Raw genomic sequence first — 21837 nt, forward strand, 5'->3', positions numbered from 1 at the left:
CAGTGTTCTCCAAAAGTACCCATTCAACTTGAGCTTTTTCACAGTTTGAATCACATTCCAAGCATGAGCCTTATCTATTTTACGACAAAGTACTGCATCGTGGCAAAGTACAAAAGGGTACCCTGCAGTTGGTGCAATTACAGCAGCTTTGCACATCTAGAGACTGAAATGTTTGCTCATTTTTTGCAAAGTACTTCAAGCTTCATCAGCTTGGACAGTCTTGCCACTGATTCCCAACTGGATCAAGGTATCAACTTTGACTAGGCCATGTCTAGGGGGTTTTAGTCTCCCTGGACGGTAAACCTCTGCTTCATTCGTAGCTAGTATTTTGCAACCTCTAACATATTTTCTTCCAGGATTGCCCAAAATTTAGCTTTAGCTCCTAATCTATCTTGAATAAATTATAAAAAAAAATCAATCAACTAATTTGGTAATTGATTAATCATTAACTGGAATTATACAGACTAAATAAAAGCCATTTGCTAGAAGAATTTTTTGCTTCCTTTTGTTTCATTTTTTGTAATGTAAATTCATCAAAATAAAGTTCATTTTAATCTCAATAGTCAGAGCCGTAATTAAGATAAAACTGTACAAAAAATATATTCATAATGCATTAAAGATAAAATAACAATAAAAATGTCTTTGTCTGTAAATATGTTCTACCCAGATCTCCTCTGTAAAAAAAAAAAAAAACTACTGTGAAGCACCTTGTGCTCAATTTTTAATCGCTTGATAAAAAAAAAAGTGAACCGATCATACACTTTATTGGTTCCAAGTCGAGCAGAAAAAGCAGAGCTTTTACATGTTGATAGAAATATATTTTTAGCTGCGGATGCATCCTTTACTACAAATGATCAAGCGTTCACTAAAGGGATGCTATGCTATTGCATTCTAAACAATAAAATGTAAATGTTCTAACTAAAAAAATATATTTGCATCTTTTATTACTGCATAAAAAGGTTTGAATGAAAAATCTGCAGAATGTAACAATATTTTTATCCAATTAATCATCAGAATAATCATTTACTAAAATAATCGTTAATAGTTCAAGAGGCACAAATGAAAGTCGCAGTAAGAATCAGAGACTAAAGTTGCCTCTCCACAGGAGAAAACGATTTTACTTCTCCCTGCAAACAAACACATCCTGACTTCAACTTTCTGATGGCCACTTTGCCTTTTCTAGTCTTCAGAGTTCTGGTGTGCATCACTTTCAGTTCCCAGAACACTCTCCACCTTCCCTTATCTCACTCCCAGACCCGGCTCTCCATCCTCCTGCCTGAGCCGCTTCGAGTTGGGCACCGGGCCCAAAGTTTGGGAGCAGCTTCACCCACCTCCCCACCTCGCTGCCCTTTGCCACTGCTATCAAACAGTATAAGAACCAGACCTTCTCGGACTGCACTTAGCTCAGAGGCTAACACTAACCAGCCACAGATGTTTACACTGGGAGGGAAGGGGCTGGGGATGCAGTCTCACTCAATAAAACTTGCATCTCTCCCTCTCTGCCTTTGTGTCTCTCTTTTTCTGACTCTCTCCCTCTTTGCAATCTGCAGAAAACCCAGGGGAGCTCTTAGAAGTGCAGGCTTGACAGACCTGCTTTTTGGCTTTATTTGCCTCATTCCCAGCTCTCTCTCTCTCTGTGTGTGTGCAGTGAGTCACCTGGGTTTCCCCTAAAACAGAACAACTTTTCTCCTTTCCAATTTCTTAATATGGCCAAACTACACAGAAAACGCGAGCCTTGACTAACACAGACCCAGATGCTATTTAAAATCGGCGGACGGAAGCGTTCCATCCGAGTGCAAAACTCCTTTCATTCATTCAAATATTAGCATACCTGAGTCCTTTTTTATTTGATGACACAAAAAAGAGAGAGACACAACCCAGGAGTGGAATTTCAGCAGCAAGAACAGACAGGAATATCTCCAGGTAACAACTCAGCAAACAAAGCATAGGCATAAACATACTGGAGAAATTAGAAGACAAAAATAACAAGCTGGGAAGTGTTGGGTCCAATTTGGAAATATACAGAACCTTGCAAAAGTATGTTTGTCACATTTCGTCACGGTACAATCAGAAACTTCAAACAATTAATAAGGATTTAATGCAACATGCATTTTTTTCGATTTCTTTTACCCTTACACCCATAAGTAAAATGCATTGCACTCCGACAGGTCTGCCATGGATCGCCAAAGTGATACACGGTGGGAGCAGCATCATGCTGCAGGGACAGGAGAGCTAATTAGAACTGTTGAGAAAACAAATGGAGCTAAATAAAGGGCAATCCTGACAGAAACCCTGTTAGAGGCTCCATCAGACTGGAGACACGAAAGGAGGTTCGCCTTCCAGGAGGACAACAACCTTGAGACGTACAGCGAGAAATACAGTGAAGTTGTTTGGACTGAAGCAAATTCATGAATATGAAGAACAAGCAAAGAGTTCAGACTCTAGATGTGCAAAACTGATAAGGGACTTTATCTCAAAAGACTCGCCACTGCTGCTACTGAAAGAAGCAATTCCAAAAAAGCAAGAAATATGAAAAGTTCTGGGGGTATGAATACTTTTGCGAGGCAAAAGTGCAGCCAAAAGATGGAAAACAGATAGTTTTTTTTGTGTGCTTTTTTAATCTTTTTGTTTGGTTTTGCTTTGTTTCATGGATCTGGGAAGAATCAAATTGTTTCCAATCACAAAAATCTCAAAGATTTTGCTCGATGTACTATGTGTGGTCCTCCGTGAGCTCATCTACAGAGTGACAACACTACGCAGCACATAAACCTCTGACATTAAACTGCTCTGCGATACCTCAAACGGTTTTGTTTCTAAAAAAAAAAAAAAAAAAAAAAAAAGAAAAAAAAGAAACATCTCGGTAACAGACAAGAACTCAGGGCGGCTGGAAAGTCAGCAGTGAATAATGCTAATAGAAGGCAGATCTGCTGCAGCAATGTCCTGCCAGACAAGCAAGCACATCGGTGGATCATGTTTTTAAGCCTGCAGGCCCCCTTTTCGGGAGGTCTGAGAAGTGGCAGGTCACTATATAGTCTAAGCCCTTTTAAGAAGGAGCATACCAGAACCTCCTGCAGCTCTACAGATGCACTGAGGGAGCAGCTTTAAAAACACTTCAGGGAGACAGAATCATAAAACAACTGAACAGCATTCTTAGCGTGGCTAAAAATTCATGAAAGTTCCTCAGAAATCCTTTGATAAATATTATGCTATATAGACAAGCAACACCTCAGCTCAACATATTTTCTAAGTATTTAAATCATTAAAAAAAACTTGTCTTGTCTTATGAGAAGTCATGGGCTGAGCTTTGGCTGCTTTTGTTTGGACCGATTCATTTTAACATACTTGTTCGTGGTTAGTTGGTTAAGAGTGGTGGAGGCTGTGCGCATTTTCTCAGGCCGACTAACACAACAGTATCATTATGTGCCAAGTGGGACGGAACATTCCTCGAACCTTCAGGGTTTTACTCTCCCACAACCAGCCAGCGGGGGTGGTGGTGGGTTAACCCGTATGCAGGCATGCATATGAAACAAATAAGGAGACTGAATCCAATATCTGTTCAACTAGGCTCATATGGCATTAGGGAGGATGTGAGAGATCAGCGCAAATGTCTGCAGCCCTCATCCAAGCCTCTCAATAAATGAAACATCAACAAAAAGAGAGAGCAGCAGCTTTTCCAGCACTTAACAAAAACATATGACATGCATTATTCCTGAGAGAGAAACTGACTGGGGATGAACTGCACTGCTTTTTTTTAATAGAGCAAGTTTCTCCTGTGCTGGATGCTTGAACCCATTAGCAACAGGATCAAGGGTTAGTCAGTGAGAAATTGCACAAGGAGATCAGACACTTGAACACGCCACAGTGGGGAGAAGCTGAAAAGCATATCTGTACTCCCCTCTAGTGGACAAAGAAAAATAATCCAAGAAGAGAAGAAAAGCTGCTCATCCTGCTTACCCTTACAGAGTCTCAGGGGCCTCTCTCCGGCAGTCATTGAACAGGTGTTGTTTTCATACCCAATATAATGCATTTCAGAAAATTATTAATTGTTTTATAATGTTTTTAAATACAAAGTCTAAATTTAATTTGAAATCAGCCTCCTTTACTCAAATACCCTTAAAGATCCACTGCAACCATCCAGACCTAAGCCAGTTAGTAAAATGAGTCCAAATGTGTGCAATTCAATAAAAACCCTAGCTGTTCTGTGAAGGCCTCAGAGGTTTGTTAGAGGTCAGCATCATGAAGACCAAGAAACACAGCAGACAGGTCAGGGATGAGAAAGATTTAAAGTAAGATTAGGATTTAAAACATTATTTCACATTATAATATTTCACAGAGCACTGTTCTAAAAAATGGAAATATTGTGGCACCAAATGCATGCCCTACCAGCTAACCTGCCAGTCAAGGCAAGGCAGGTCAGTTGTAACCGAGGCAAAATGTGATCCTACACAATATTGACTGGTGCTGATTAGAGATGTGCCGATCAGGTTTTTTCCTGCCGATTCTGATCACCCATGAGGGCCGATCACCGATACCGATCACCGATACCGATCACATAATTATAATTTTTTTAATCATAAGAACTACCGGTTACAATATATGGAAAAAGGAACCATAAATTCACCTTAATTTAGACAAAAACTTGTTTTTAATAACTTTTTCCAAGAAAAAAACAAAACAGGCATTGTGCAAATTGTACTGCTATCGGTAATACTATCTTTAACAGACTGAAAACATATGGAGGCTCTGAAGCAGCTAAATAATGCAAAGAGTCAAAATAAAAGCTCTCAACATTGCCAAAAAATTCAAGTATAAAACTTAACATTCAGGCAAATACAGGATCCATTTCAATAAACAATCCTGAGTTACTGCATGAAAACTTCCTGATAGCATGGCGGCTAGCTGATTACTGCTACTTCTGATTGGCTGTTTCTGATTGAGCGGAGTAATTATGCAGAACAGAGAAGAGATCGATTATTTTTTCAGAGATTATCTGTCTCATGTTAGGACAGCGAAAGTTTTAATACGCATGTAAAATTAATTTTTTTAGGTTAGATGCTGCAGCTTTAAGCAGAGGTTTGATGTGAGAGTCACTACCAGGTGGAGCAGAAGCGGCGCTCCGCTTCTGCTCCACCTGCTAGCTGCTACCTGCTACAGGTAGCAGCTACAGGTAGCTGCTACGCGCGTAGCAGCGGTTCAACAGCACACCTCTAGTGCTGATTATAACAAAGATTGAATAACTATCCACTTAATCAGGCACTACTTTGTTACCCCAATCAAAAAATATTGCATTTACAGTTGCAACAGGACAAAAAGTGGAACCGTCAAGTGCAAAAGGTTTGTTAGTTCAAACTTGATGGCAGTTCAAAATGACGGCTTTTGAGCATCAAATGGTATGCACAAAAGTCATGATTTTGGGATCAGATATTTTTTTATTTATTCTTCATTTTGAAAATATGATCACAATTTGAGAAATTCTAACATTAACTCTGCAAAGTGTCAAAGGATAGATTTGTTTTTGCATATCAATGTGTAAAAAAAATGTTATTAAATATGGCAGACATGTTCCCTAACATCATATTGATTCAGGGTACAGGGGGCCTTTGGGGTTTGACTTACTCTACCTACCTTAATGACAAACTTGAAGGGAGACATTGCTTCACAGCACCTGACAATGAGAACACAGCTTGAATTATGTCTAAAGTATTGGCCAAAGATGCTTACAAATACCTTTAAAAGACACAAAAAGGAAATAACTTCTCCAGAATTTTAGTGGAGGACAAACTAGCACAGATTTGAGAAATCAACTTTTCTACAAACTATTGAAAAGTAATTTGTAGTTGTGAAAACTACTTCTACTTGAAAATCTAAGATTTAATAATATTTATAGAAAAAATACATGACAGGGCAAATTATTTTTTAAATATTGTTATGCTTATTTTAATTATTAACAAAACTAATGGTTTAATGTCCTTTTAGGAAGTCAAACATGGACTGAAATAATAATAATAATAATTGCAAAGTATTTAAATTATATTTTTTTACATGCATAACATTTAAATGCATAGCATTTTTACACCATTTTTGCAAGCAACCCACCTTATTAGGTTGGATCCAGTCTCTTCTGTAAAATGTGCACCGAGTTGTTCTACAGTGCTTATAAATATCTTTAAAATACAAAAAAAGGAAATTACTTCTTCAGAAATTTAGTGGAGGACAAACTAGCACAGATTTAAGAAATCTAGGTCCTGTGGGTTTTTTGTTTGTTTTTTACACCGCCTCAGAATTAACATAATCTACGTAATTCTCAATATATGCATATAAAAATTCACACAGCATTTTTGTAGCTTTACAACAATAATGAACCCCAGTATTCCAGACGTAACAGGTCGAAATTCAAACCTCGAGTATTTTGTTTCCTTCAGTAAACAACTAACTTCAAAAACGACAAATAGCTGCCATTAATATAAGGTTGTTACTTAATGGCATCACAGTTACACACTATTAAATAAGTCAGATAAAACATCGCTAAAGTGCGAGATATATGTAAAAATTTCATACCGCCAACCGTTTTGAACGACATATGCAAAGCGCCTGGAGATGACGTCAATTTATTTTGCTGTCCACCAACTGCCATAAATATGAGAAATTGATTTTACTGGGAAGATTCGCAAAACAGAGCCTAATCAAAATATAAAATAATGCACATAAGTTATATTTTCACTCTTCTGTGAAAATATAAATAAGCGAGTAAACTAAACGAATCAGCTTGAGGGAGTTACTGTGAAATACGACGGGCAGTCGCTGAGGACAGTACGACACAACAGCCGCCATATTATGAGTGGCAAGCTTACAAGGCATCTGTGGGACTAAACATTGTAACCGCTACCATGGAAACGAGTGGTGTTCGTATCTTGCCTGTTGTTCTTTTCTACTTTGTCTGTCGTTAATTTAAATAATTTAAATAAAATCGCAATGTTATTTTAAAAAGAGTAAACCTTTTAAAGAACTGATATATTTGTTAATATGTTTTAAGCATGTATGTAAAACCTTTGCATTTTTTGCTAATGTTTTAGTTAGGCAGTGTTAAAAACCACTAAGTGAGTAATAGCAAGTTGACACCCTTACATTTGAAGCAGCATTGATGTATATAGCGAGTTATTTAAGTTCGCTGATGCAGATGTCTCGACTCGTGAAGAAATCTCCCTCCGTCTGTACGGATCTTCTTCTGAACAGCTCAGATGTTTGTAACAAACTCCGCCTGATGAAGGAGCTTCTCAAGTCTTCTTACGGTCCTACTGCCAGGCTGAAACAAGTTCATAACAACATCGGAGGGGCCGTAGTGACCACCTCCACCTCATCTGTTCTGCTTCAAGCCATTTCCTCTTCTCATCCCATCATCAGTCTGATAAAAGGCTCCATTCTGAATCACGTCTCCCGCTTTAGTGACTGTGGTTTGTTCGCTTCTGTTTTCTGTCTGTCTCTAATTGAAGAAGCAGGGCGGTGTGACCTCAGCAAAAACGTGATAATCAGAGTAAACAAACACATTCTGTCTCTTTGCACTGCTCATCTACAACAAGAGGACTGTGGTTGTAAAGTCCAGCTGGATTTTTGCAGCAGCCAGAGTTTGATTACTTTAGCTCGCAGTGTTATCTCGAGCAAACCGACATGTGTGCTTTCAGAACCAGAATCAACTCACATCAGCAGGCTGGCTGTTCAAGCCTTCTTACTGACTGTTCCTTGCAACATCCCAGATAAAGTCCGGCTTGGCAGAACAGTAATTATCCCAATAGAGGGGCACTCTGTGCAGGAATCAGCTGTCTTTCCAGGCCTACTATTGGACACGCCTGAAAACATTTCCCTTGGCAATCTTTGTAGTCCACTGCGTATGGTTCTGTTCAGTGCATCTCTGGCTGGAGATCTTGGTGAACTTGGAGATGGTAGGATCGAGGTGCATCAGGGTGTGGACACTGACTCACAGATCCTGGGTCAGCTTTTGGAACTTGGAAAGCAGGTTCTTAAAGATGAGGTGAAGTTATTTGTGTGTCAGAAGGTCATCCACCCAGTGCTGCAGCACTACTTGAGATGCAATGCTATAATAGTCATAGAGAGACTTGGAATCAGCCTCATGGAGCCACTTATTCAGCTGACAGGTAGGACTTTGTTTCAAGCAAATATACAGATAAGTACAAATACAATCTAGATTGCATAATATTGCTTAAAAGTACAATAACGGTGAAGGGGATGCAAGGCATCTCTGAACATTAATTTTCTTCTTAGTGCTTTTTTTGTACAATAGCTTTTGTGATTAATGTTCTCCCTGTCCAGTCGGTCAGATTAGACAGTTCGTTTACTATAGAGGGGATTTCTGAATTCAATGGTGGTGCTCACTGAATTTTTTGTAGGAGTATCAGAGTGAAGGTGGCTAAACTCAAATAAATAGACACATTTCAGATTTTTATTACTAATGAAAAAAATTTGAAAAATGTAGAATTTTCTTTTCATTTTACAATTATCCACTACTTTGTGTTGACCTTTCACATATAATCCGAGTAAATCACATTGTGAGTCGTAAAATGACAAAATGTGGACAACTTAAGGCTGATTGCATTCTTTTGGAAGCCACTGTAAGCACCTACATGTACACTGCATTTCATCAATGTGTATAGTTTGCAGTTAAAGTACATTTTGCTCCTGGTTTACTTATCTAATAGGTGCTCAGCCTGTGGCAACACTGCACACTACAATCCCTCGTGAAGCCTATGGGGAGGTCCATAATGTCAGTGTTAGGCAGTTTGGATCCAAGACAAAGCTGCATTTACACCCTGCTGGGAAAACAACCACCTGTACCATGATCCTCTGCCACAGGAATGAAACGATGCTCAATGAACTGAAGGTAAGATAAAATAGAAACTACAGCTCCATTGTTGGTTTTAATGCATAAAGTAAATTAATAAAGGAAATTAAGGATGTAAAATGCATGGCCGTGCTATTGTTTTACAATGATACATGCCTCTTTACGCCTGTGTTCTAAACCAATATTTTTAAATTCTGCAGCTGGTGTGCCAGAAGGCGGAGCATGTGTTGAGGCTCACTCTGAGGGAGCCGTGTGCTTTACTCGGAGGTGGCTGCACTGAAACCCACTTAGCTGCTTATGTCAGACACCAGGTCAAAATCCTTTCCATTTATTCATTTTTCCATTTTTCATTAACTTTACTAGGGCTGGACAATAAATCAGTAATCATATATATCATGATAGGCATGGGATCAATGTCAATAGATAATGTATCTATGTATCTTCAATACATAGAACATTCACTGAACTCTTATCCAGAATCACATGGCATTCTGGGGGATCTAGGCAGAGGAAAAAAATTAACCAGTCAGCCTCTCATGGTTAGCTAAGCAAGGTTGATGGCATCTATTAACTCACTCAGTCTTTGGTTACCTAGCAACAACCTGCAGCTGAGTAACTTGTGCAGTATCAGTTTAAGGTTTTGCCACCCTGCCTCGTAACTTCTTAAAATGTTTTAAAAAAACAACAGCATGTAGTGAAAACTGGATAAAAGAGAAAAGGTCACATCACTAGTTTGTCAGTATTTCAGATATTTAAAATAGATATCACCTGATCTGAAACGCTTATATTGTGATATGTTTTTCAGCCATTATCGTCCAGCCCTAAACTTTACATTAATCTTAGCTTTTGTAATGATAATATCTCGTTTTACAGAGCAAGAATAACGTGTCGGAGTCCTCACCCGTTTTGGGCTGCTCACAGACGGAGTACCTTCTTGCTGCTGAGGCGTTCTGTCGCTCTCTGGAGTCGGTGGCCACATCTCTAGAGCACGACGACGGGGCTTCTCTCATCGACCTGACTCACGCACACCACTGGACTCTCCCTTCAGATGTTACAGAGGAACATCTGGAGGACGCTACGGCACTCTGTGGCTGTGGAGTGGTACAAAGCTGCCAAAATAAAAAGTGGAGCTACCTAAACACTGAATATGCAGAGTTTTCCCCGGCACCCTTGTTAACAGCGTCACCGCTGCAGCCGACCGTACTCGACTCCTTCACAGCTAAAGTTAACGCGTTAGAAGTTGCCGTGGAAACTGCTAATCTTGTACTGGATGTGAGATATGTCATTCAGGATGTGAACTAACGAGATGTGTTATCAAGAATGACATAACGTCACAGACACTCTTTTGTGATTTTTAATTTTATTATTATTCTATGTAAACAGTAAATGAATACACATCAATATAGCATCCCCACTGTAAAACAAAATAGTGGCACCTTCATGCTTTGGGAATGTTGGTCTTCAGCAGGAAGCAGGAAGTTCCAACCATCTCTTCCATGGATCATTATCCTCAACTCCAACGTCTTTCTAACCATAAGGCCATAGATATAAAGAGGAGCAGCAAAAGCAAATGAGATGGATTAGCAGAGCTTGTTAACAACTTATGGTCTTATCCAGGACATGTTACTGTGGAACATCGTCTACTGCCCATATATTGAGCTGTTGGCATACATGACAGCCTTCAGAATATTATTCAGTGAGAACTCTTTTCAGATTTATTACATTACTGACTGCTACCAAAGATCCTTCCTGCCCACAGCATCACCATCCATGACAACTTTTTGACGACACTTTAATATCAGTTACGACAATATTTATTTTCCCTTTGCAATAAATTATTTTTTAAATTTAAATAAAATTTGAAAAGTGCAACACATAAACACAAAACAGTTTTGTTCTTGTACTGTTTGCAATCAGCATTAGAGCACAATTGGATATTTGGAGTGCTGGTCAGAAGTTTATGTGCATTCATCTTGCACTTCAGTCCCTCTGTGTTTGCAGCAGGATGCTGCATATCTTTTATAAGTTTGTTTTGGAGTGTGTAATCTCTTTGATCATCATCTGTTGGGGCAACAGCATCAGAGTGAGGGACAACAGAGTCGGTGAGAAAAGCTCAACAAGCTGATAAAGAAGGTTGGCTGTTTTCTGGACTGCTCTGGGGATGATGGTGCAAAGAAGAACTTTTCATAAAGCCAAGAAAATTTTGGACAATCCTTAGCATCCTCTACATCATAACAAAAACAGTTTTTAGTCAGAGGTTTCTTCAAAGCTGCTTTAATACAGACTGCCACAAAATATCCTTCCTACCGAGAGCCATTAGCATCTACAACTCTGAATACATTTTTTATAAAATGAGTTACAATGTTGAACTATTTAAAGCCTAATACCAGAAATAATGGTGACTGGCCTGAAACCTTCTTGTGCTTTATCTAGTTCAGAGGGTCAAAGTGCTTTACACTACAGTTAGTCATCCATTCATCTGACAGACGAGTGGGGATATGAATTAGTAACCCACCATTTACAGAACAAACTCCTGCCTCAGACAATCAGAACATCAAACCTTTTTTTAATTGAACTGGTTATTACCCACCTTTAAAAAAAAAAACCATAGCAAAGTTTCATAAAATATTAAATGGACTCCCACTTTTTATTTTCTAAAATTATTTTTTTGTTACTTTTTTTAAAAATATATATTGATCATATGGCCAGAAAGAGACAAAAGAAATGTCAAATTCTAATTCAATTCTAATTAAATACTTATTTCATTTCTTAAATAAATAAATAAAATTGCAGTTTTGATGCACAACTGATATATAGTAAATCATGAAATTTTCTAAAAAAAAAACCAAAAACCATCTGATCCACTGAGCAGTAAAACAGACCTGAATAGAATAGCCTTTACTCCACAGTTTTCTTCCAGTCAAGTCAAGTTTATTTGAACATCACATTTTAGCAACAAGACAGTTTGAAGTGCTTTACACACACTTAACACAGTATCCAGTTATGAAACAAGTAATAAACATTACATTTCATCAAATGCCGTCATCAAAATCAAAGGTAACTCTAACGCATGGGGGTTTAGACTTGATTTAAAGGAACTCAGTGTTTCAACTGTTATACAGTTTTCAGGAAGTTGGTTCCAGATTTGAACATATTACCGTATAGTGCATATTGATGTAACATTTAATGAAACATTAGGTTGTTATGAGTTGCTATTTTTTGTTCGTTTGTTTTAGTGTTTCTTTGTGCGCACAGCCATTTTGGATTCCTGAATAAAAGATGGCACTCGTACCTGCAATTCTGAGAGCATCCACCAGGCGTCACAAAGCAAAAACAATATTCTGTCGTCAAGGGTTTTGAGCAAAATGGCCTCGAAAGGTTTCATAAATATCAGAGTATAAAAGATAAATGAGGTGCTAAGAGGGCTGAAACCACAATTTGGATGCAGATTCCTAAAGCCATCTGCCAAAAAAAAAAATAGTTTGCATGCTTACTTTATTTCCTTTCCTTTTTTTTAATGGTCGCAGGGGGTTGGTGCCTTTCTCCAGCGGTCGTTGGACAGATCCCCAGTCCATCACAGAGCAACACAGAGAAAAACAACCATGGAAACCACACCCTCATATATACAAATTTAGATACCATTTAATCTAACAGTTATGTTTTTGAACTGTGGGAGTGCCAGAAGAGAACCATGCATGCACAATGAGAACATGTAAACTCCATGCAGAAAGACCCCAGATAGGGAGTCGAAACCAACACCTTTATTCTTCCAGAAACGAGAATGTGCAGAACCCAAACACATGCTCAGAAGGTAAAGTCAGCTGTTTGACTCGTGTATGGTGAAACGTGGATGCATTTAGAAGTCGAGGGACTGAAGCTGTAAAGGGTGGACTGGAGACGCCTGACTAGATCCTCCATCAGGGGGCAAATAACAAGCATAGACACAATTTGATACAGAATGACTTTGAGGAAAACATTCACTCTCTTAAAAAAAAGTAGAGGCCTCAAACACATCCATGCAGGTGCAGCAAACATCTGTATTAAAAATGATACACTGAGTTTATACTGTTTTTCTTGTAATACTAAAAACTCAAAATGGTTTAAAAACCCTAAAGTGCACAAAAATCACATTCTTCTAGTCATACTCACCAACACATACAATTGCATAAACTGATATGCTGACAAGTAGGCAACTCAGGGTTATGTGCCTTGAGCAGGGGAACATCAACATGTGACAGGAGGAAGCTGGTACCTGCATTTTTATGGTTCGAAGCACTTCTAACTGTCTTGTTGCTGAAATGTGATATACAAATAAACTTGACTTGACTTGACTTGGAACTCACAAATTCCAATTTCAAAATTATTACTCTACCCAGTGAACCACATTTACCCTCTGGTGAGGAGACTGTGTTCTTTTTCTTCAAGGCATAAATAGATCAAGGGCTGCACAGTGAGAAAATTGTGGCAATAAAGTTCTGGGTTTGAATCCCAGTCTGCAGGCATTTGTGCATTTAGTTTGCATGATTTTCCCATTTATGTGTGGGTTCCCTCTGGGTACTCTGGTTTCCTCAGCACAGCCCATGTTTAAAAAGAGTAATCTTAAAACTAGAGACCTCAGAAATATGTGTATAAAATATTATGCGTTTGGTGTTCTAGAGCTAAAACTAGAACCGTTCCCCAACAAAAGGTAATGAGAGGATGTTTCAGAAGATGAATGGAATCAAAGCCTTTCGAAACCTGGGGTATTCTTTAAAATGTTCCTTATAAAACCTGTAACAAAGATAAGAGAAATTAGGAATAAAAGAAACGACAGTACAAAAGCAGGGATCATTAATCTTTTGAAAATATTGTAGGTACTTGTGATGGTAATAGGCTCTTGGTCCAATAAAACAGAAGCTAAAGACAGCGATCGAGAATCCTGGAAGGGACCGTGTCACTATGGCATAGCCAATCCACTCCACCAGCTCCCCAAAGTAGTTGGCACCAGACACATATTCAAATAGGCCTCCTGCAGGAGATTAAGGAGACCGTGTGAGTGCAAGCACACTTTGGAGGAGAGTTTACTTGAGTATAATCAAGTTCATACCTGCTGGAAGTTTGTAAACTATCTCTTTAGGTTTCCTCAGGTTGCGCAGAATGTAATCGCTGTGTATATTAATGGCCATTCCGATGTAAAACACCACTAAGCCTGAAACAACATGCAACACAACTAACATTTCACAAGTCATCTTATGTTTAAAACGGATTTAAGATGAGAGGGGGGGGGGGAAAGAGCGTGTGCTCACCAGTTGTATAGCGGTAGCCAGCTGACCATTCCTCATCAAACTGGACACAGTGCAGCAGATAGTGTCCCTGCAGAAAGCCGTTCATCAAGCAGAAGAAACCTCCTGTGGCCATCACACTCAGAGGGAACGGCTGTCCTCTGTTCAGCAGGGAATACACAAATGTCCTGTGATAGACAGACAGATAACAGAAAGAGAAGGTAGACCAAGAGGTGGAGGTGTAACGTTACTACAGCTCATATCCTGGATACGTTCAGGCATTCCTGAAATCAAGGTCCCAGAGTTTTGAGGCAGAGTAGGTAGGCACACAATCCAAGCTGCTTGGGGCTGTTGAGGAAGATTTTAAGAATTAGTATATTTTTGGAAATGTCTGGCTCTATCTTCCTCTTTGGATCCCAGGTCCTCCCGGCAGGCCGCGTGTAGCCACATAGAAAAACAACAATGAGTGTTAATGTCACAGAATTGTAGAGTTTAATCCAATAGAAGACAACGTATGAAATTACAACAGAATCTGCAGAACAACAGAGACATACATTCATTTACCTGAGACAAATAGAAAGAAGAAGAAGGAAAGAAAGAAAAGCAAAGACGTCCAAAGACGTCTTTGGAGAATTGCAAGAGCAAATCTAATTTGTTACTCATGTGTAGAAAGTTTTATAGTAAAGGCGTATTCTTGTCTTTAATTTATTCAAATAAGGCGTATCTTTGCTCATCCAACCAGGAGATGTCTCTGACCCTCTCTCTAAAGCCTTTGTCCCCTTTTGTCTAAATAAAGTGGAAACAGAGCTTCTCCTGAACTCCTGCTGTTTTATGGCTTTTCACGGATCTGTGTGAAAAGCTGGAACTTCTCCTGATTGTTTTCCCAGACAGACAAAGGGCAGATCAAAGATCTTAGCAAACGATCTGCTGTAACTACAAAATAAATAAAGGTCAATAGGCCAGAATAAGTTATTAATTTTAAAACTATAATTAGGCTATTTCAATTAAGACATGTTACGTTTTAAAACTAGCATATTTTAAATTTATTTTCTTAACAAGGTTGAGTCTGAAGTGCTTTATTTGGCCACCAAATTAGCCTGACCTGAACCTGAACGGAGTATTGTTGAGAGGAAGTTGAGAGGCTGCAGAGCCAACAATGTGGATGAGCTGAAGGTTGCTTTCAAAACAATCTGGGCTTCCACAGCAGAGCCACAGTCTGATCCCCTGCATGTTCAGCTTCACTGAAGCAATAACTCATGCTCAAAGGAGGACCAATCAACTATTGAGTGCAAATACAGTTCATGGCAATGTTATAAGAGATTCTATCAGTAAAGACCAAAAATGAACAGAAATAAATGTCTTATGAATCTACTGTCTGAGCTGATTTACTGGAACAAATTAACATTTCTAACATTTCAAGATGCAGCTGAATGTAAATGGCTTTCCCATTGCTTATACTGTCTTTCAGGTAAGATGATGGAAGTTTTCAAACATAAACAAGGTCATATAATATGAGCCATAATCCCCCAGTACCAGGGGCAGAGCTTAACTTTTCCCCCTACACTCATTACTGCATGTCCCTCCAGTTAAACAGACATATTTGGCATCAACAAAAATGTCAGATTCTTGGAAGCTGATAAAAACCATTAGAGTTGAGCAGGAAGCATCTGAGTTTATGTCCAAGGGCTGCGGGACAGATGTCAGTGACTAGAACCTTCATCAAAAAAACCATTGTAGGGAGCTCTGGAAGTTTTGAAAAAAAGCTCTGAAAAAATTATATATTTTGGTAGTTCAGGGAAAAAAATCTGCAAAATGTGTCTAAATTTGGTGTAAGCTTTTTTTTTTTTTTTTTAAAGTGGAAGTAAAAAACTATATATATATTGTTTCATTGTAATTGGTAGAAAAATAAATATGGGTATTAAAATAATGCAAGCACATACCTATGTAAAAAAGAATTTTATGTTTAGTAAGTGAAAACACAGGGAATCTGTTTAGATGGTGCCAACTTGTGCCACTGGGAAAACACCTGGGAATGTTTTAATGAAACCTCTGTAAATTTGCTCTAGTTTATGTCAGCTGCATCAATCTTTGCACAGGTGGATGTACAGTTTCCAAATGTTTACATTTCTAAAAGGTGCAAAAATATTCTGGTAAGGGACAAAAAAAAAATCTTAATTATTTTATGCATCATCCACATTTTTAACTGTAGCAGTATCCCAAAGGTCCGCTTAATTTTGATACTAAGATTTTTGAAATAGTTTGTCGTTGCTGAGTAAAACTGAACTACATTTGGGTATGTTATTTTAAAAATGTACTTCAGAAAACCCTGTGGGGCTTATGAGGTTTCAAATGCACTCTTAGCATCCTAAATGAAGCCTCTCTCTTTGCTCTTACCTGTGGAAATAGTGCAGACAGAAGGTCTTTAGCAATATGGCCCTCCCCATAGTGGAATATTGGCGTGAAAGGTGCATCAGCAGCAGGGGCATCAGAAGAGCTGGCATCTCCTGCAGGAACCAGGCGACTCTGGCAGGGACCATCCTAGCCGGAGCGGTGGGTTTCATGTGGCGTCCATAGGAGGCCTGTGCCTTCCTGTGATAGATCAGGTGAAGAAGTCCTGCCAGCAGCATCCCACAGCTCAGACAGTTCACCACGCTCTCATAGCAGTGCATCTTGCAGGTCTCGTCCTCCACGCTACAGTAATCCCTTCCAGTTCCGAACTAATCCTGAGCATCTGTTTAAAGCTGAATGGATGTAAACAGCCTCTCTGTGACTCCTCCCAGAGAACACAGCCAAAGTCTGTGAGCCAGCCTGCTGAAACATGAAAGTGTTCCCTTTTTCACAGCTTATGTACATATTTTGCCTGAGGCGAGGTTATGATTATCCCGCCCTCCCGAGCACAAATTTAGGTTTTGCAGCAAACCGGGAGCAACAGCCATGAAGTCATCTGTGACAGACGACTTCTGGTAAGAGCTTTCTTCATGTTAAAACTCCCTAATATACGAGTCCATCCAGTTAAAAAGCTCACAAAGAAACCTGCGCAAAGAAAAAATCTGGAAATCTGATTGTTTTAATAGATTTATTTGTGCACTTGCACATTATTTCCTAATTGAAATGGGACCAAGTGGTTATGTTGGGTATGTCCTCAGCAACTGCTTGGATTACGTGAATGTGGACGAGCAAATTGTTGGCACGTCTGTCATATTGCATAAACAGGGCTAGATTTAATAGATGAGGAAAAAGGAAATAACTGAAACAAGTTCAAATAAAAGCTGAAAAGACTCCAAACGGCGATAAGCAATCTGATTTCTACGGTATGGCTCACAGGAAGCTACAGAGCTGAAAGGATCATTACCTCCTGTTGTTATTGGAGATAATAATCATACATTTTCTGCCGGTCGTGTCAAGGATAATGCAAATGTAATGAGATTGAACTAGAGTGTTTTAGAACAAGTTATGCTTTTTAAGTGCTTCTCTTGTTTGTGGTGCTGCCCTGAGTACACAACTCCAAAAATTAGATCATCACTGAAAAGTTAATTTCATTCATTCATTCAATTTTAAGAGTGAAACTAGCATTTCATAGAGACTGATAACGCGGCATGATTGGTCTAATTTTTAGAGCAAATATCTTGGTATACTTGAGACAAAAACTTATGAGTGACTATTCAGCAAAACATAGGAGCATATTTTGAGTAAATAATTCCTTAATATTGACAGAAAAGAACTAGTTCTGCTGGCAGACTATTTCACTTACAACATTGGAAAAAGTTTTGATATAAGTGAAATAGTCTGCCGGCAAACTTTTTTTTTTTTTTTTTTTTAAATCAACCTGGGCTAATTAAGGAATTATTTAGTTAAAAGATAGCACACCTGAAATCAGGCAAATCTAAGATGATCTGAAACTAAATCAAAAGTACTTCATAAAATGTGTTTTTGCAGTGTATATTTTAGGTGTCATGTCTTCACTTAGAAAACATCTAAATGGCTAACAGCTAATGAAAACCCAGCATTTTGACTCTTAAATTAATAAAAACAAGTCTTTTTAAAACAGAAAAGTTATGATCCACATCATAATGGGAAGAACTGCTGACTTGATGGTTTTCCAGCACAGTCACTGACACTCCCCAAGGACGGTAACCTCATTGCTAAAGCAGCTGGCTACAGAGTGATGCATGCAACATATCAAAGGAAAGTTTGGCAAAAGGAAAAACTGTGGTAGAGAATGATGCACCAGCAAAGACCATTCAAATGCTTAGGGAGATTCACAAGGAGCTTCACAGGATGTGAACTACAGCTGCCAGAAGTAGAGATGTCAGAAATGTCTTATATGGGACTAGTAGGACAAGGATTGGACTGTTGATTAGTGTCCCAGAGTTCTCTTAAAATGAAAATAAATTTTGTATTTTGTAAGGCAAAGAGTCTGAGCTGCTTGAGAACCATGGTGAAGTTTCAGTAACAATTTGGGTGCCATGTCACCTGCTTGTCTTGGTTCACTGGGTTTAAAAAAGAAAAAAAAAATCAAGTTCAAGACATTAAGTTTGAGAGAATTAGGACGTTTTAAAGCACTTCCCCTCTTCTGACAGGCTCTGCTGATTTCCTCTTCCAGCAGGATCTGGTGTCTCCCCACACTGCCAAAGGTTCAAATGCTGGTTTATTGCGTTACTGCGCTCGAGCGGCCTGCAAACTGGGCTGACCTCAAACCCATGGATCCTCTATGGACTTGAGGTCAGCAGGCTGATGACACACACCAGACCCACCAATGCAGATGACCCGAAACAAACCATTAAAGCAACCTGGACTTCCACTACATCCCAGCAGAATCACAGCCTGAACTCCTCCATGCTGCATTGAAATAGTAACTAATGCAAAACCAAGAATATATAACTATACTTTTCTGTATTAAACATTCCTTTTTCTCATGTTTCTTTATTTGCTGTAAGCTATAATCAAATTAACCAAATTTATGAAATAATTTACCTTGTCAATGATATACTAATTTCGTCTCAGAACGATCTATAGAGCATAAGACTTTTATAAATTTCCATGACTGAAAGTATATGCAGCAAAAATCGGGGGGGGAGTTTGTGACAGAAAAACAAGACACTTAAGCAGATGTGCTTTTCAGTACATTTTACTTCTTTTGTAACATGAATCTTCTGCCTTTTCTGAAGAGCCTTTTGGGATGCTTTGTCAGTGGAACCTGAGATCAAAAAAACTCCATTACGGGAGTAGATAAGCAGTATTTTTTTTTTTTTTTGTGTAGTTTAACGATGTGAAAACTTCCAAATCCTAAATAGAGAGGAAAAGAAAATACAAAAGAAAAACATCTCTAAAAAGACAAAAATAATCAAAGACAGAGAAATGAACAGTGTTAAGGTTAAGCTATTTGTCTCTCGCTACAAGAATGAAGTTTGACAGAACAGAACTCCCTCGCTGGAGAAAGGAGATAACAGTGGGTGCCATTTTAGCCCAACAGATGGGTGTGCAGGGTAAGAAGTGATGAAGTGTTGGGCGGGCTGGAAACTAAGTTGGGCTGTCGGCAAAAGGGAAGAGGAGGGGAAAGAGTACACAAAAACTGAAAACACATTTTAGAAAATAAGACTGAAAGTGAGAATATGCTTTATATATCTATTTATATATATACTTACATATATATATAAATGTGCAACAGTGATAAAAGGCACAATAGCACAGTGTGTCATGCTTTGCTAGTTTTCTGTAAATTAGCATAAGAGGTCTTGTGAGTCAGGGGGGTTCAGCCTTCAGTCTGCGTTCCACTCGGTTCAACAAGGTTTGCGTTAATACTAGATGTGGAATGAGATGAGAATTACCTTAAAGAGGCAAAATATAAATGTGATTTACCGTGAGCAGCAAACGCATCATGCTGCGTATTGTCAAGTTTCTATTAAAAACCCAATGCCGCTTTTCGGAATGATTAATGCCCAATCAGCTCCTGTGGCCAATTTACAGCGTTATACAGCCTTGCAAAAGTATTTACGCCCTTAAAGCTTTCAAATTTGTGCCTAGAACTGAAGTGCGTTTTATTGGTATGTTATACGAGCACAAAGAAATGCATTATTTTGAAGTGGGAAGAACATTGTGCATGGCCTTCAAAACAGTATTGCACAACCACAAGCCTACTAATAAGATAAGATGGACCAGACAGAAGCAGTCACGAGAACCAGAGTAACTCTGGAGGAGCTTGAGAGACCCACAGCTCTGGGGGGAACACCTGTCGACAGATTCACTCCGCAAATTTGGCCTTAAAGGAAATGTGGTAAGAAAAAAACCACAAGAAGTCCCGTTTGTCATGTAAGGTTACTGCACACACAGAGAAATATGTGCTCTGGTCAAATGTGGTGGAAAAGCAACACTGGATGCTTTGGGGATGGTTTTCATCCGCACACAGGGAAGCTGGGAAAAGACATGGCAGAAGCTGCAAAAGACTGGGGGCTGAAGGGGGGAGTGTGCCTCTACTGGGAGAACTAACCTCCAACAATTTATGTGAGACTGGTCCAGGCAAAGAATAGAATTAAATCCGATAGGAAATCTAAGTGACTATCACAGATAATTTCCAGCCAATCTGACAGAAATTAAGCCATTCTTGAAGGCTGCATGTTAAAAATAAAGATAACATTAAAACGTCATTAATAAAAGTTGCAATGATGTTATTAATCACAACTGACCCACATTTTCCCTGCTCTCCTTTGACCAGTAAACTCATTATCAGGTGGTGGAAAATAAAGGAGACCGAAAGCCCATCCAAATGGCCAAATGTGTAATTGGGAAGCAAAGTTTTAATGCTTTGCAATTGAAATATACACTGCTGTCTTTCAGTTTACGTATGTGAAAAACTAGTAGAAACATACTCTACAGACCTGCAGGGGAAGGGAGGGTGGCTAAAAACAGACCTATGTCACATTTCTTAGACCGATATTTATTTGAAACAATGTTTTTTATTGGTATGATATATAAAATACAATAAAATACCTCAACAATTCAAGAGGGGTAAATAATTTTGCAAAGCATTGTAAAAGCAACAGTCCTCTTGGGCTTTTGTGCTTCAGTATTTCCAAACCTTTAGCCAATGAATTCAAAATGCAGCTGGTAGCAATATCTCTCAGTGTTCTGGGGGAAATTTGACAGATCATTATGTTTTTGAGGAGATTTAGAAAACTTTGACGATCCACTATGTTCTGGTTTATAACAAATTTAGACCATACCAATATTGAAGTTATTATGATATGGAACTTTGAAAAATAAACTTGCAAAAGTAGCCAAGACAGAAACTGAAATGTGTTGTTGTGCAAAACTTTTTGGCATTATTCAGTCAAAAACACGAAGCCGTAATTAAAAACCTCCTTCACAGACGTGACATGTAATCTTTGAAGGTGGTGGTCATTCCAGATTGGCTGCTTGGTTTGGATCGCATTGAAAGAAAGCTTGACTCAATATGTAACAAAAACATTTTACAATTCAAGGAAAAAGGGGAAAAAAAAAAAGTAATCACTTCAGTGTGAAGAGCGAATTACTACAGAGATCAAAGAGGGAAGTGTAAACTGTAACTAGAAGGTGCCAGAGTCCGGATTTGATTACATTTCTGTGGCATCCATAACTGCAGCGAGGCGCTGAAAATGTAATCTATAATGCCATAAACATACGACTGGATCAAAGGATCAGTGGTACATACATCGATCTACAGGCCAAACCATGTTGACAACCTCA

At 38.7% G+C, this 21837-nt stretch overlaps 3 protein-coding genes across 8 annotated transcripts in view; 1 reads left to right on the top strand and 2 right to left on the bottom strand.

Annotated features, from left to right (window-relative positions):
* slx4ip (SLX4 interacting protein) overlaps nt 1–6853 on the bottom strand; it is a 45615-nt gene extending 38762 nt beyond the window's left edge. The window contains exons 1-3 of one of the 4 annotated variants that reach the window (XM_008430214.2): nt 6559–6853; nt 6097–6164; nt 5626–5665 (exon numbers count right to left, since the gene is read on the bottom strand). In XM_008430214.2, coding sequence (XP_008428436.1) covers nt 5626–5652 — 27 coding nt within the window. In that variant the 5' untranslated portion in view covers nt 5653–5665; nt 6097–6164; nt 6559–6853. Of the gene's footprint in view, nt 1–5625; nt 5666–6096; nt 6165–6558 lie in introns of those variants that run through there. The other 3 variants (XM_008430212.2, XM_081616543.1, XM_008430213.3) reach the window with 3 other exon arrangements.
* Nucleotides 6854–7086: 233 nt separating this feature from the next.
* On the top strand, nt 7087–10741 carry mkks (MKKS centrosomal shuttling protein). Its single transcript, XM_008430211.3, has 4 exons — nt 7087–8150; nt 8712–8893; nt 9055–9165; nt 9728–10741. The coding sequence occupies exons 1-4, from the start codon at nt 7142–7144 to the stop codon at nt 10154–10156; spliced, it is 1731 nt and encodes a 576-aa protein (XP_008428433.2). The 5' UTR covers nt 7087–7141; the 3' UTR covers nt 10157–10741.
* Nucleotides 10742–11112: 371 nt separating this feature from the next.
* On the bottom strand, nt 11113–17117 carry srd5a2b (steroid-5-alpha-reductase, alpha polypeptide 2b). Of its 3 annotated transcripts, none has more exons than XM_008430216.3 (5): nt 16510–17109; nt 14140–14303; nt 13941–14063; nt 13712–13862; nt 11113–13624 (listed from the first exon to the last, which is right to left on the bottom strand). In XM_008430216.3, the coding sequence occupies exons 1-5, from the start codon at nt 16782–16784 to the stop codon at nt 13558–13560; spliced, it is 780 nt and encodes a 259-aa protein (XP_008428438.1). In that variant the 5' UTR covers nt 16785–17109; the 3' UTR covers nt 11113–13557. The 3 variants fall into 3 exon arrangements, with proteins under 3 accessions (XP_008428438.1, XP_008428439.1, XP_081472670.1); XM_008430217.3 differs by having other exon boundaries at nt 13941–14042; nt 16510–17098; XM_081616544.1 differs by having other exon boundaries at nt 11113–13862; nt 13941–14042; nt 16510–17117.
* Between the last annotated feature and the right edge of the window lie 4720 nt (nt 17118–21837).

The sequence above is a fragment of the Poecilia reticulata genome, chromosome 15 (genome assembly GCF_904066995.2).
Source record: "Poecilia reticulata chromosome 15, P_reticulata-male-v2, whole genome shotgun sequence".
NCBI lineage: Eukaryota > Metazoa > Chordata > Actinopteri > Cyprinodontiformes > Poeciliidae > Poecilia > Poecilia reticulata.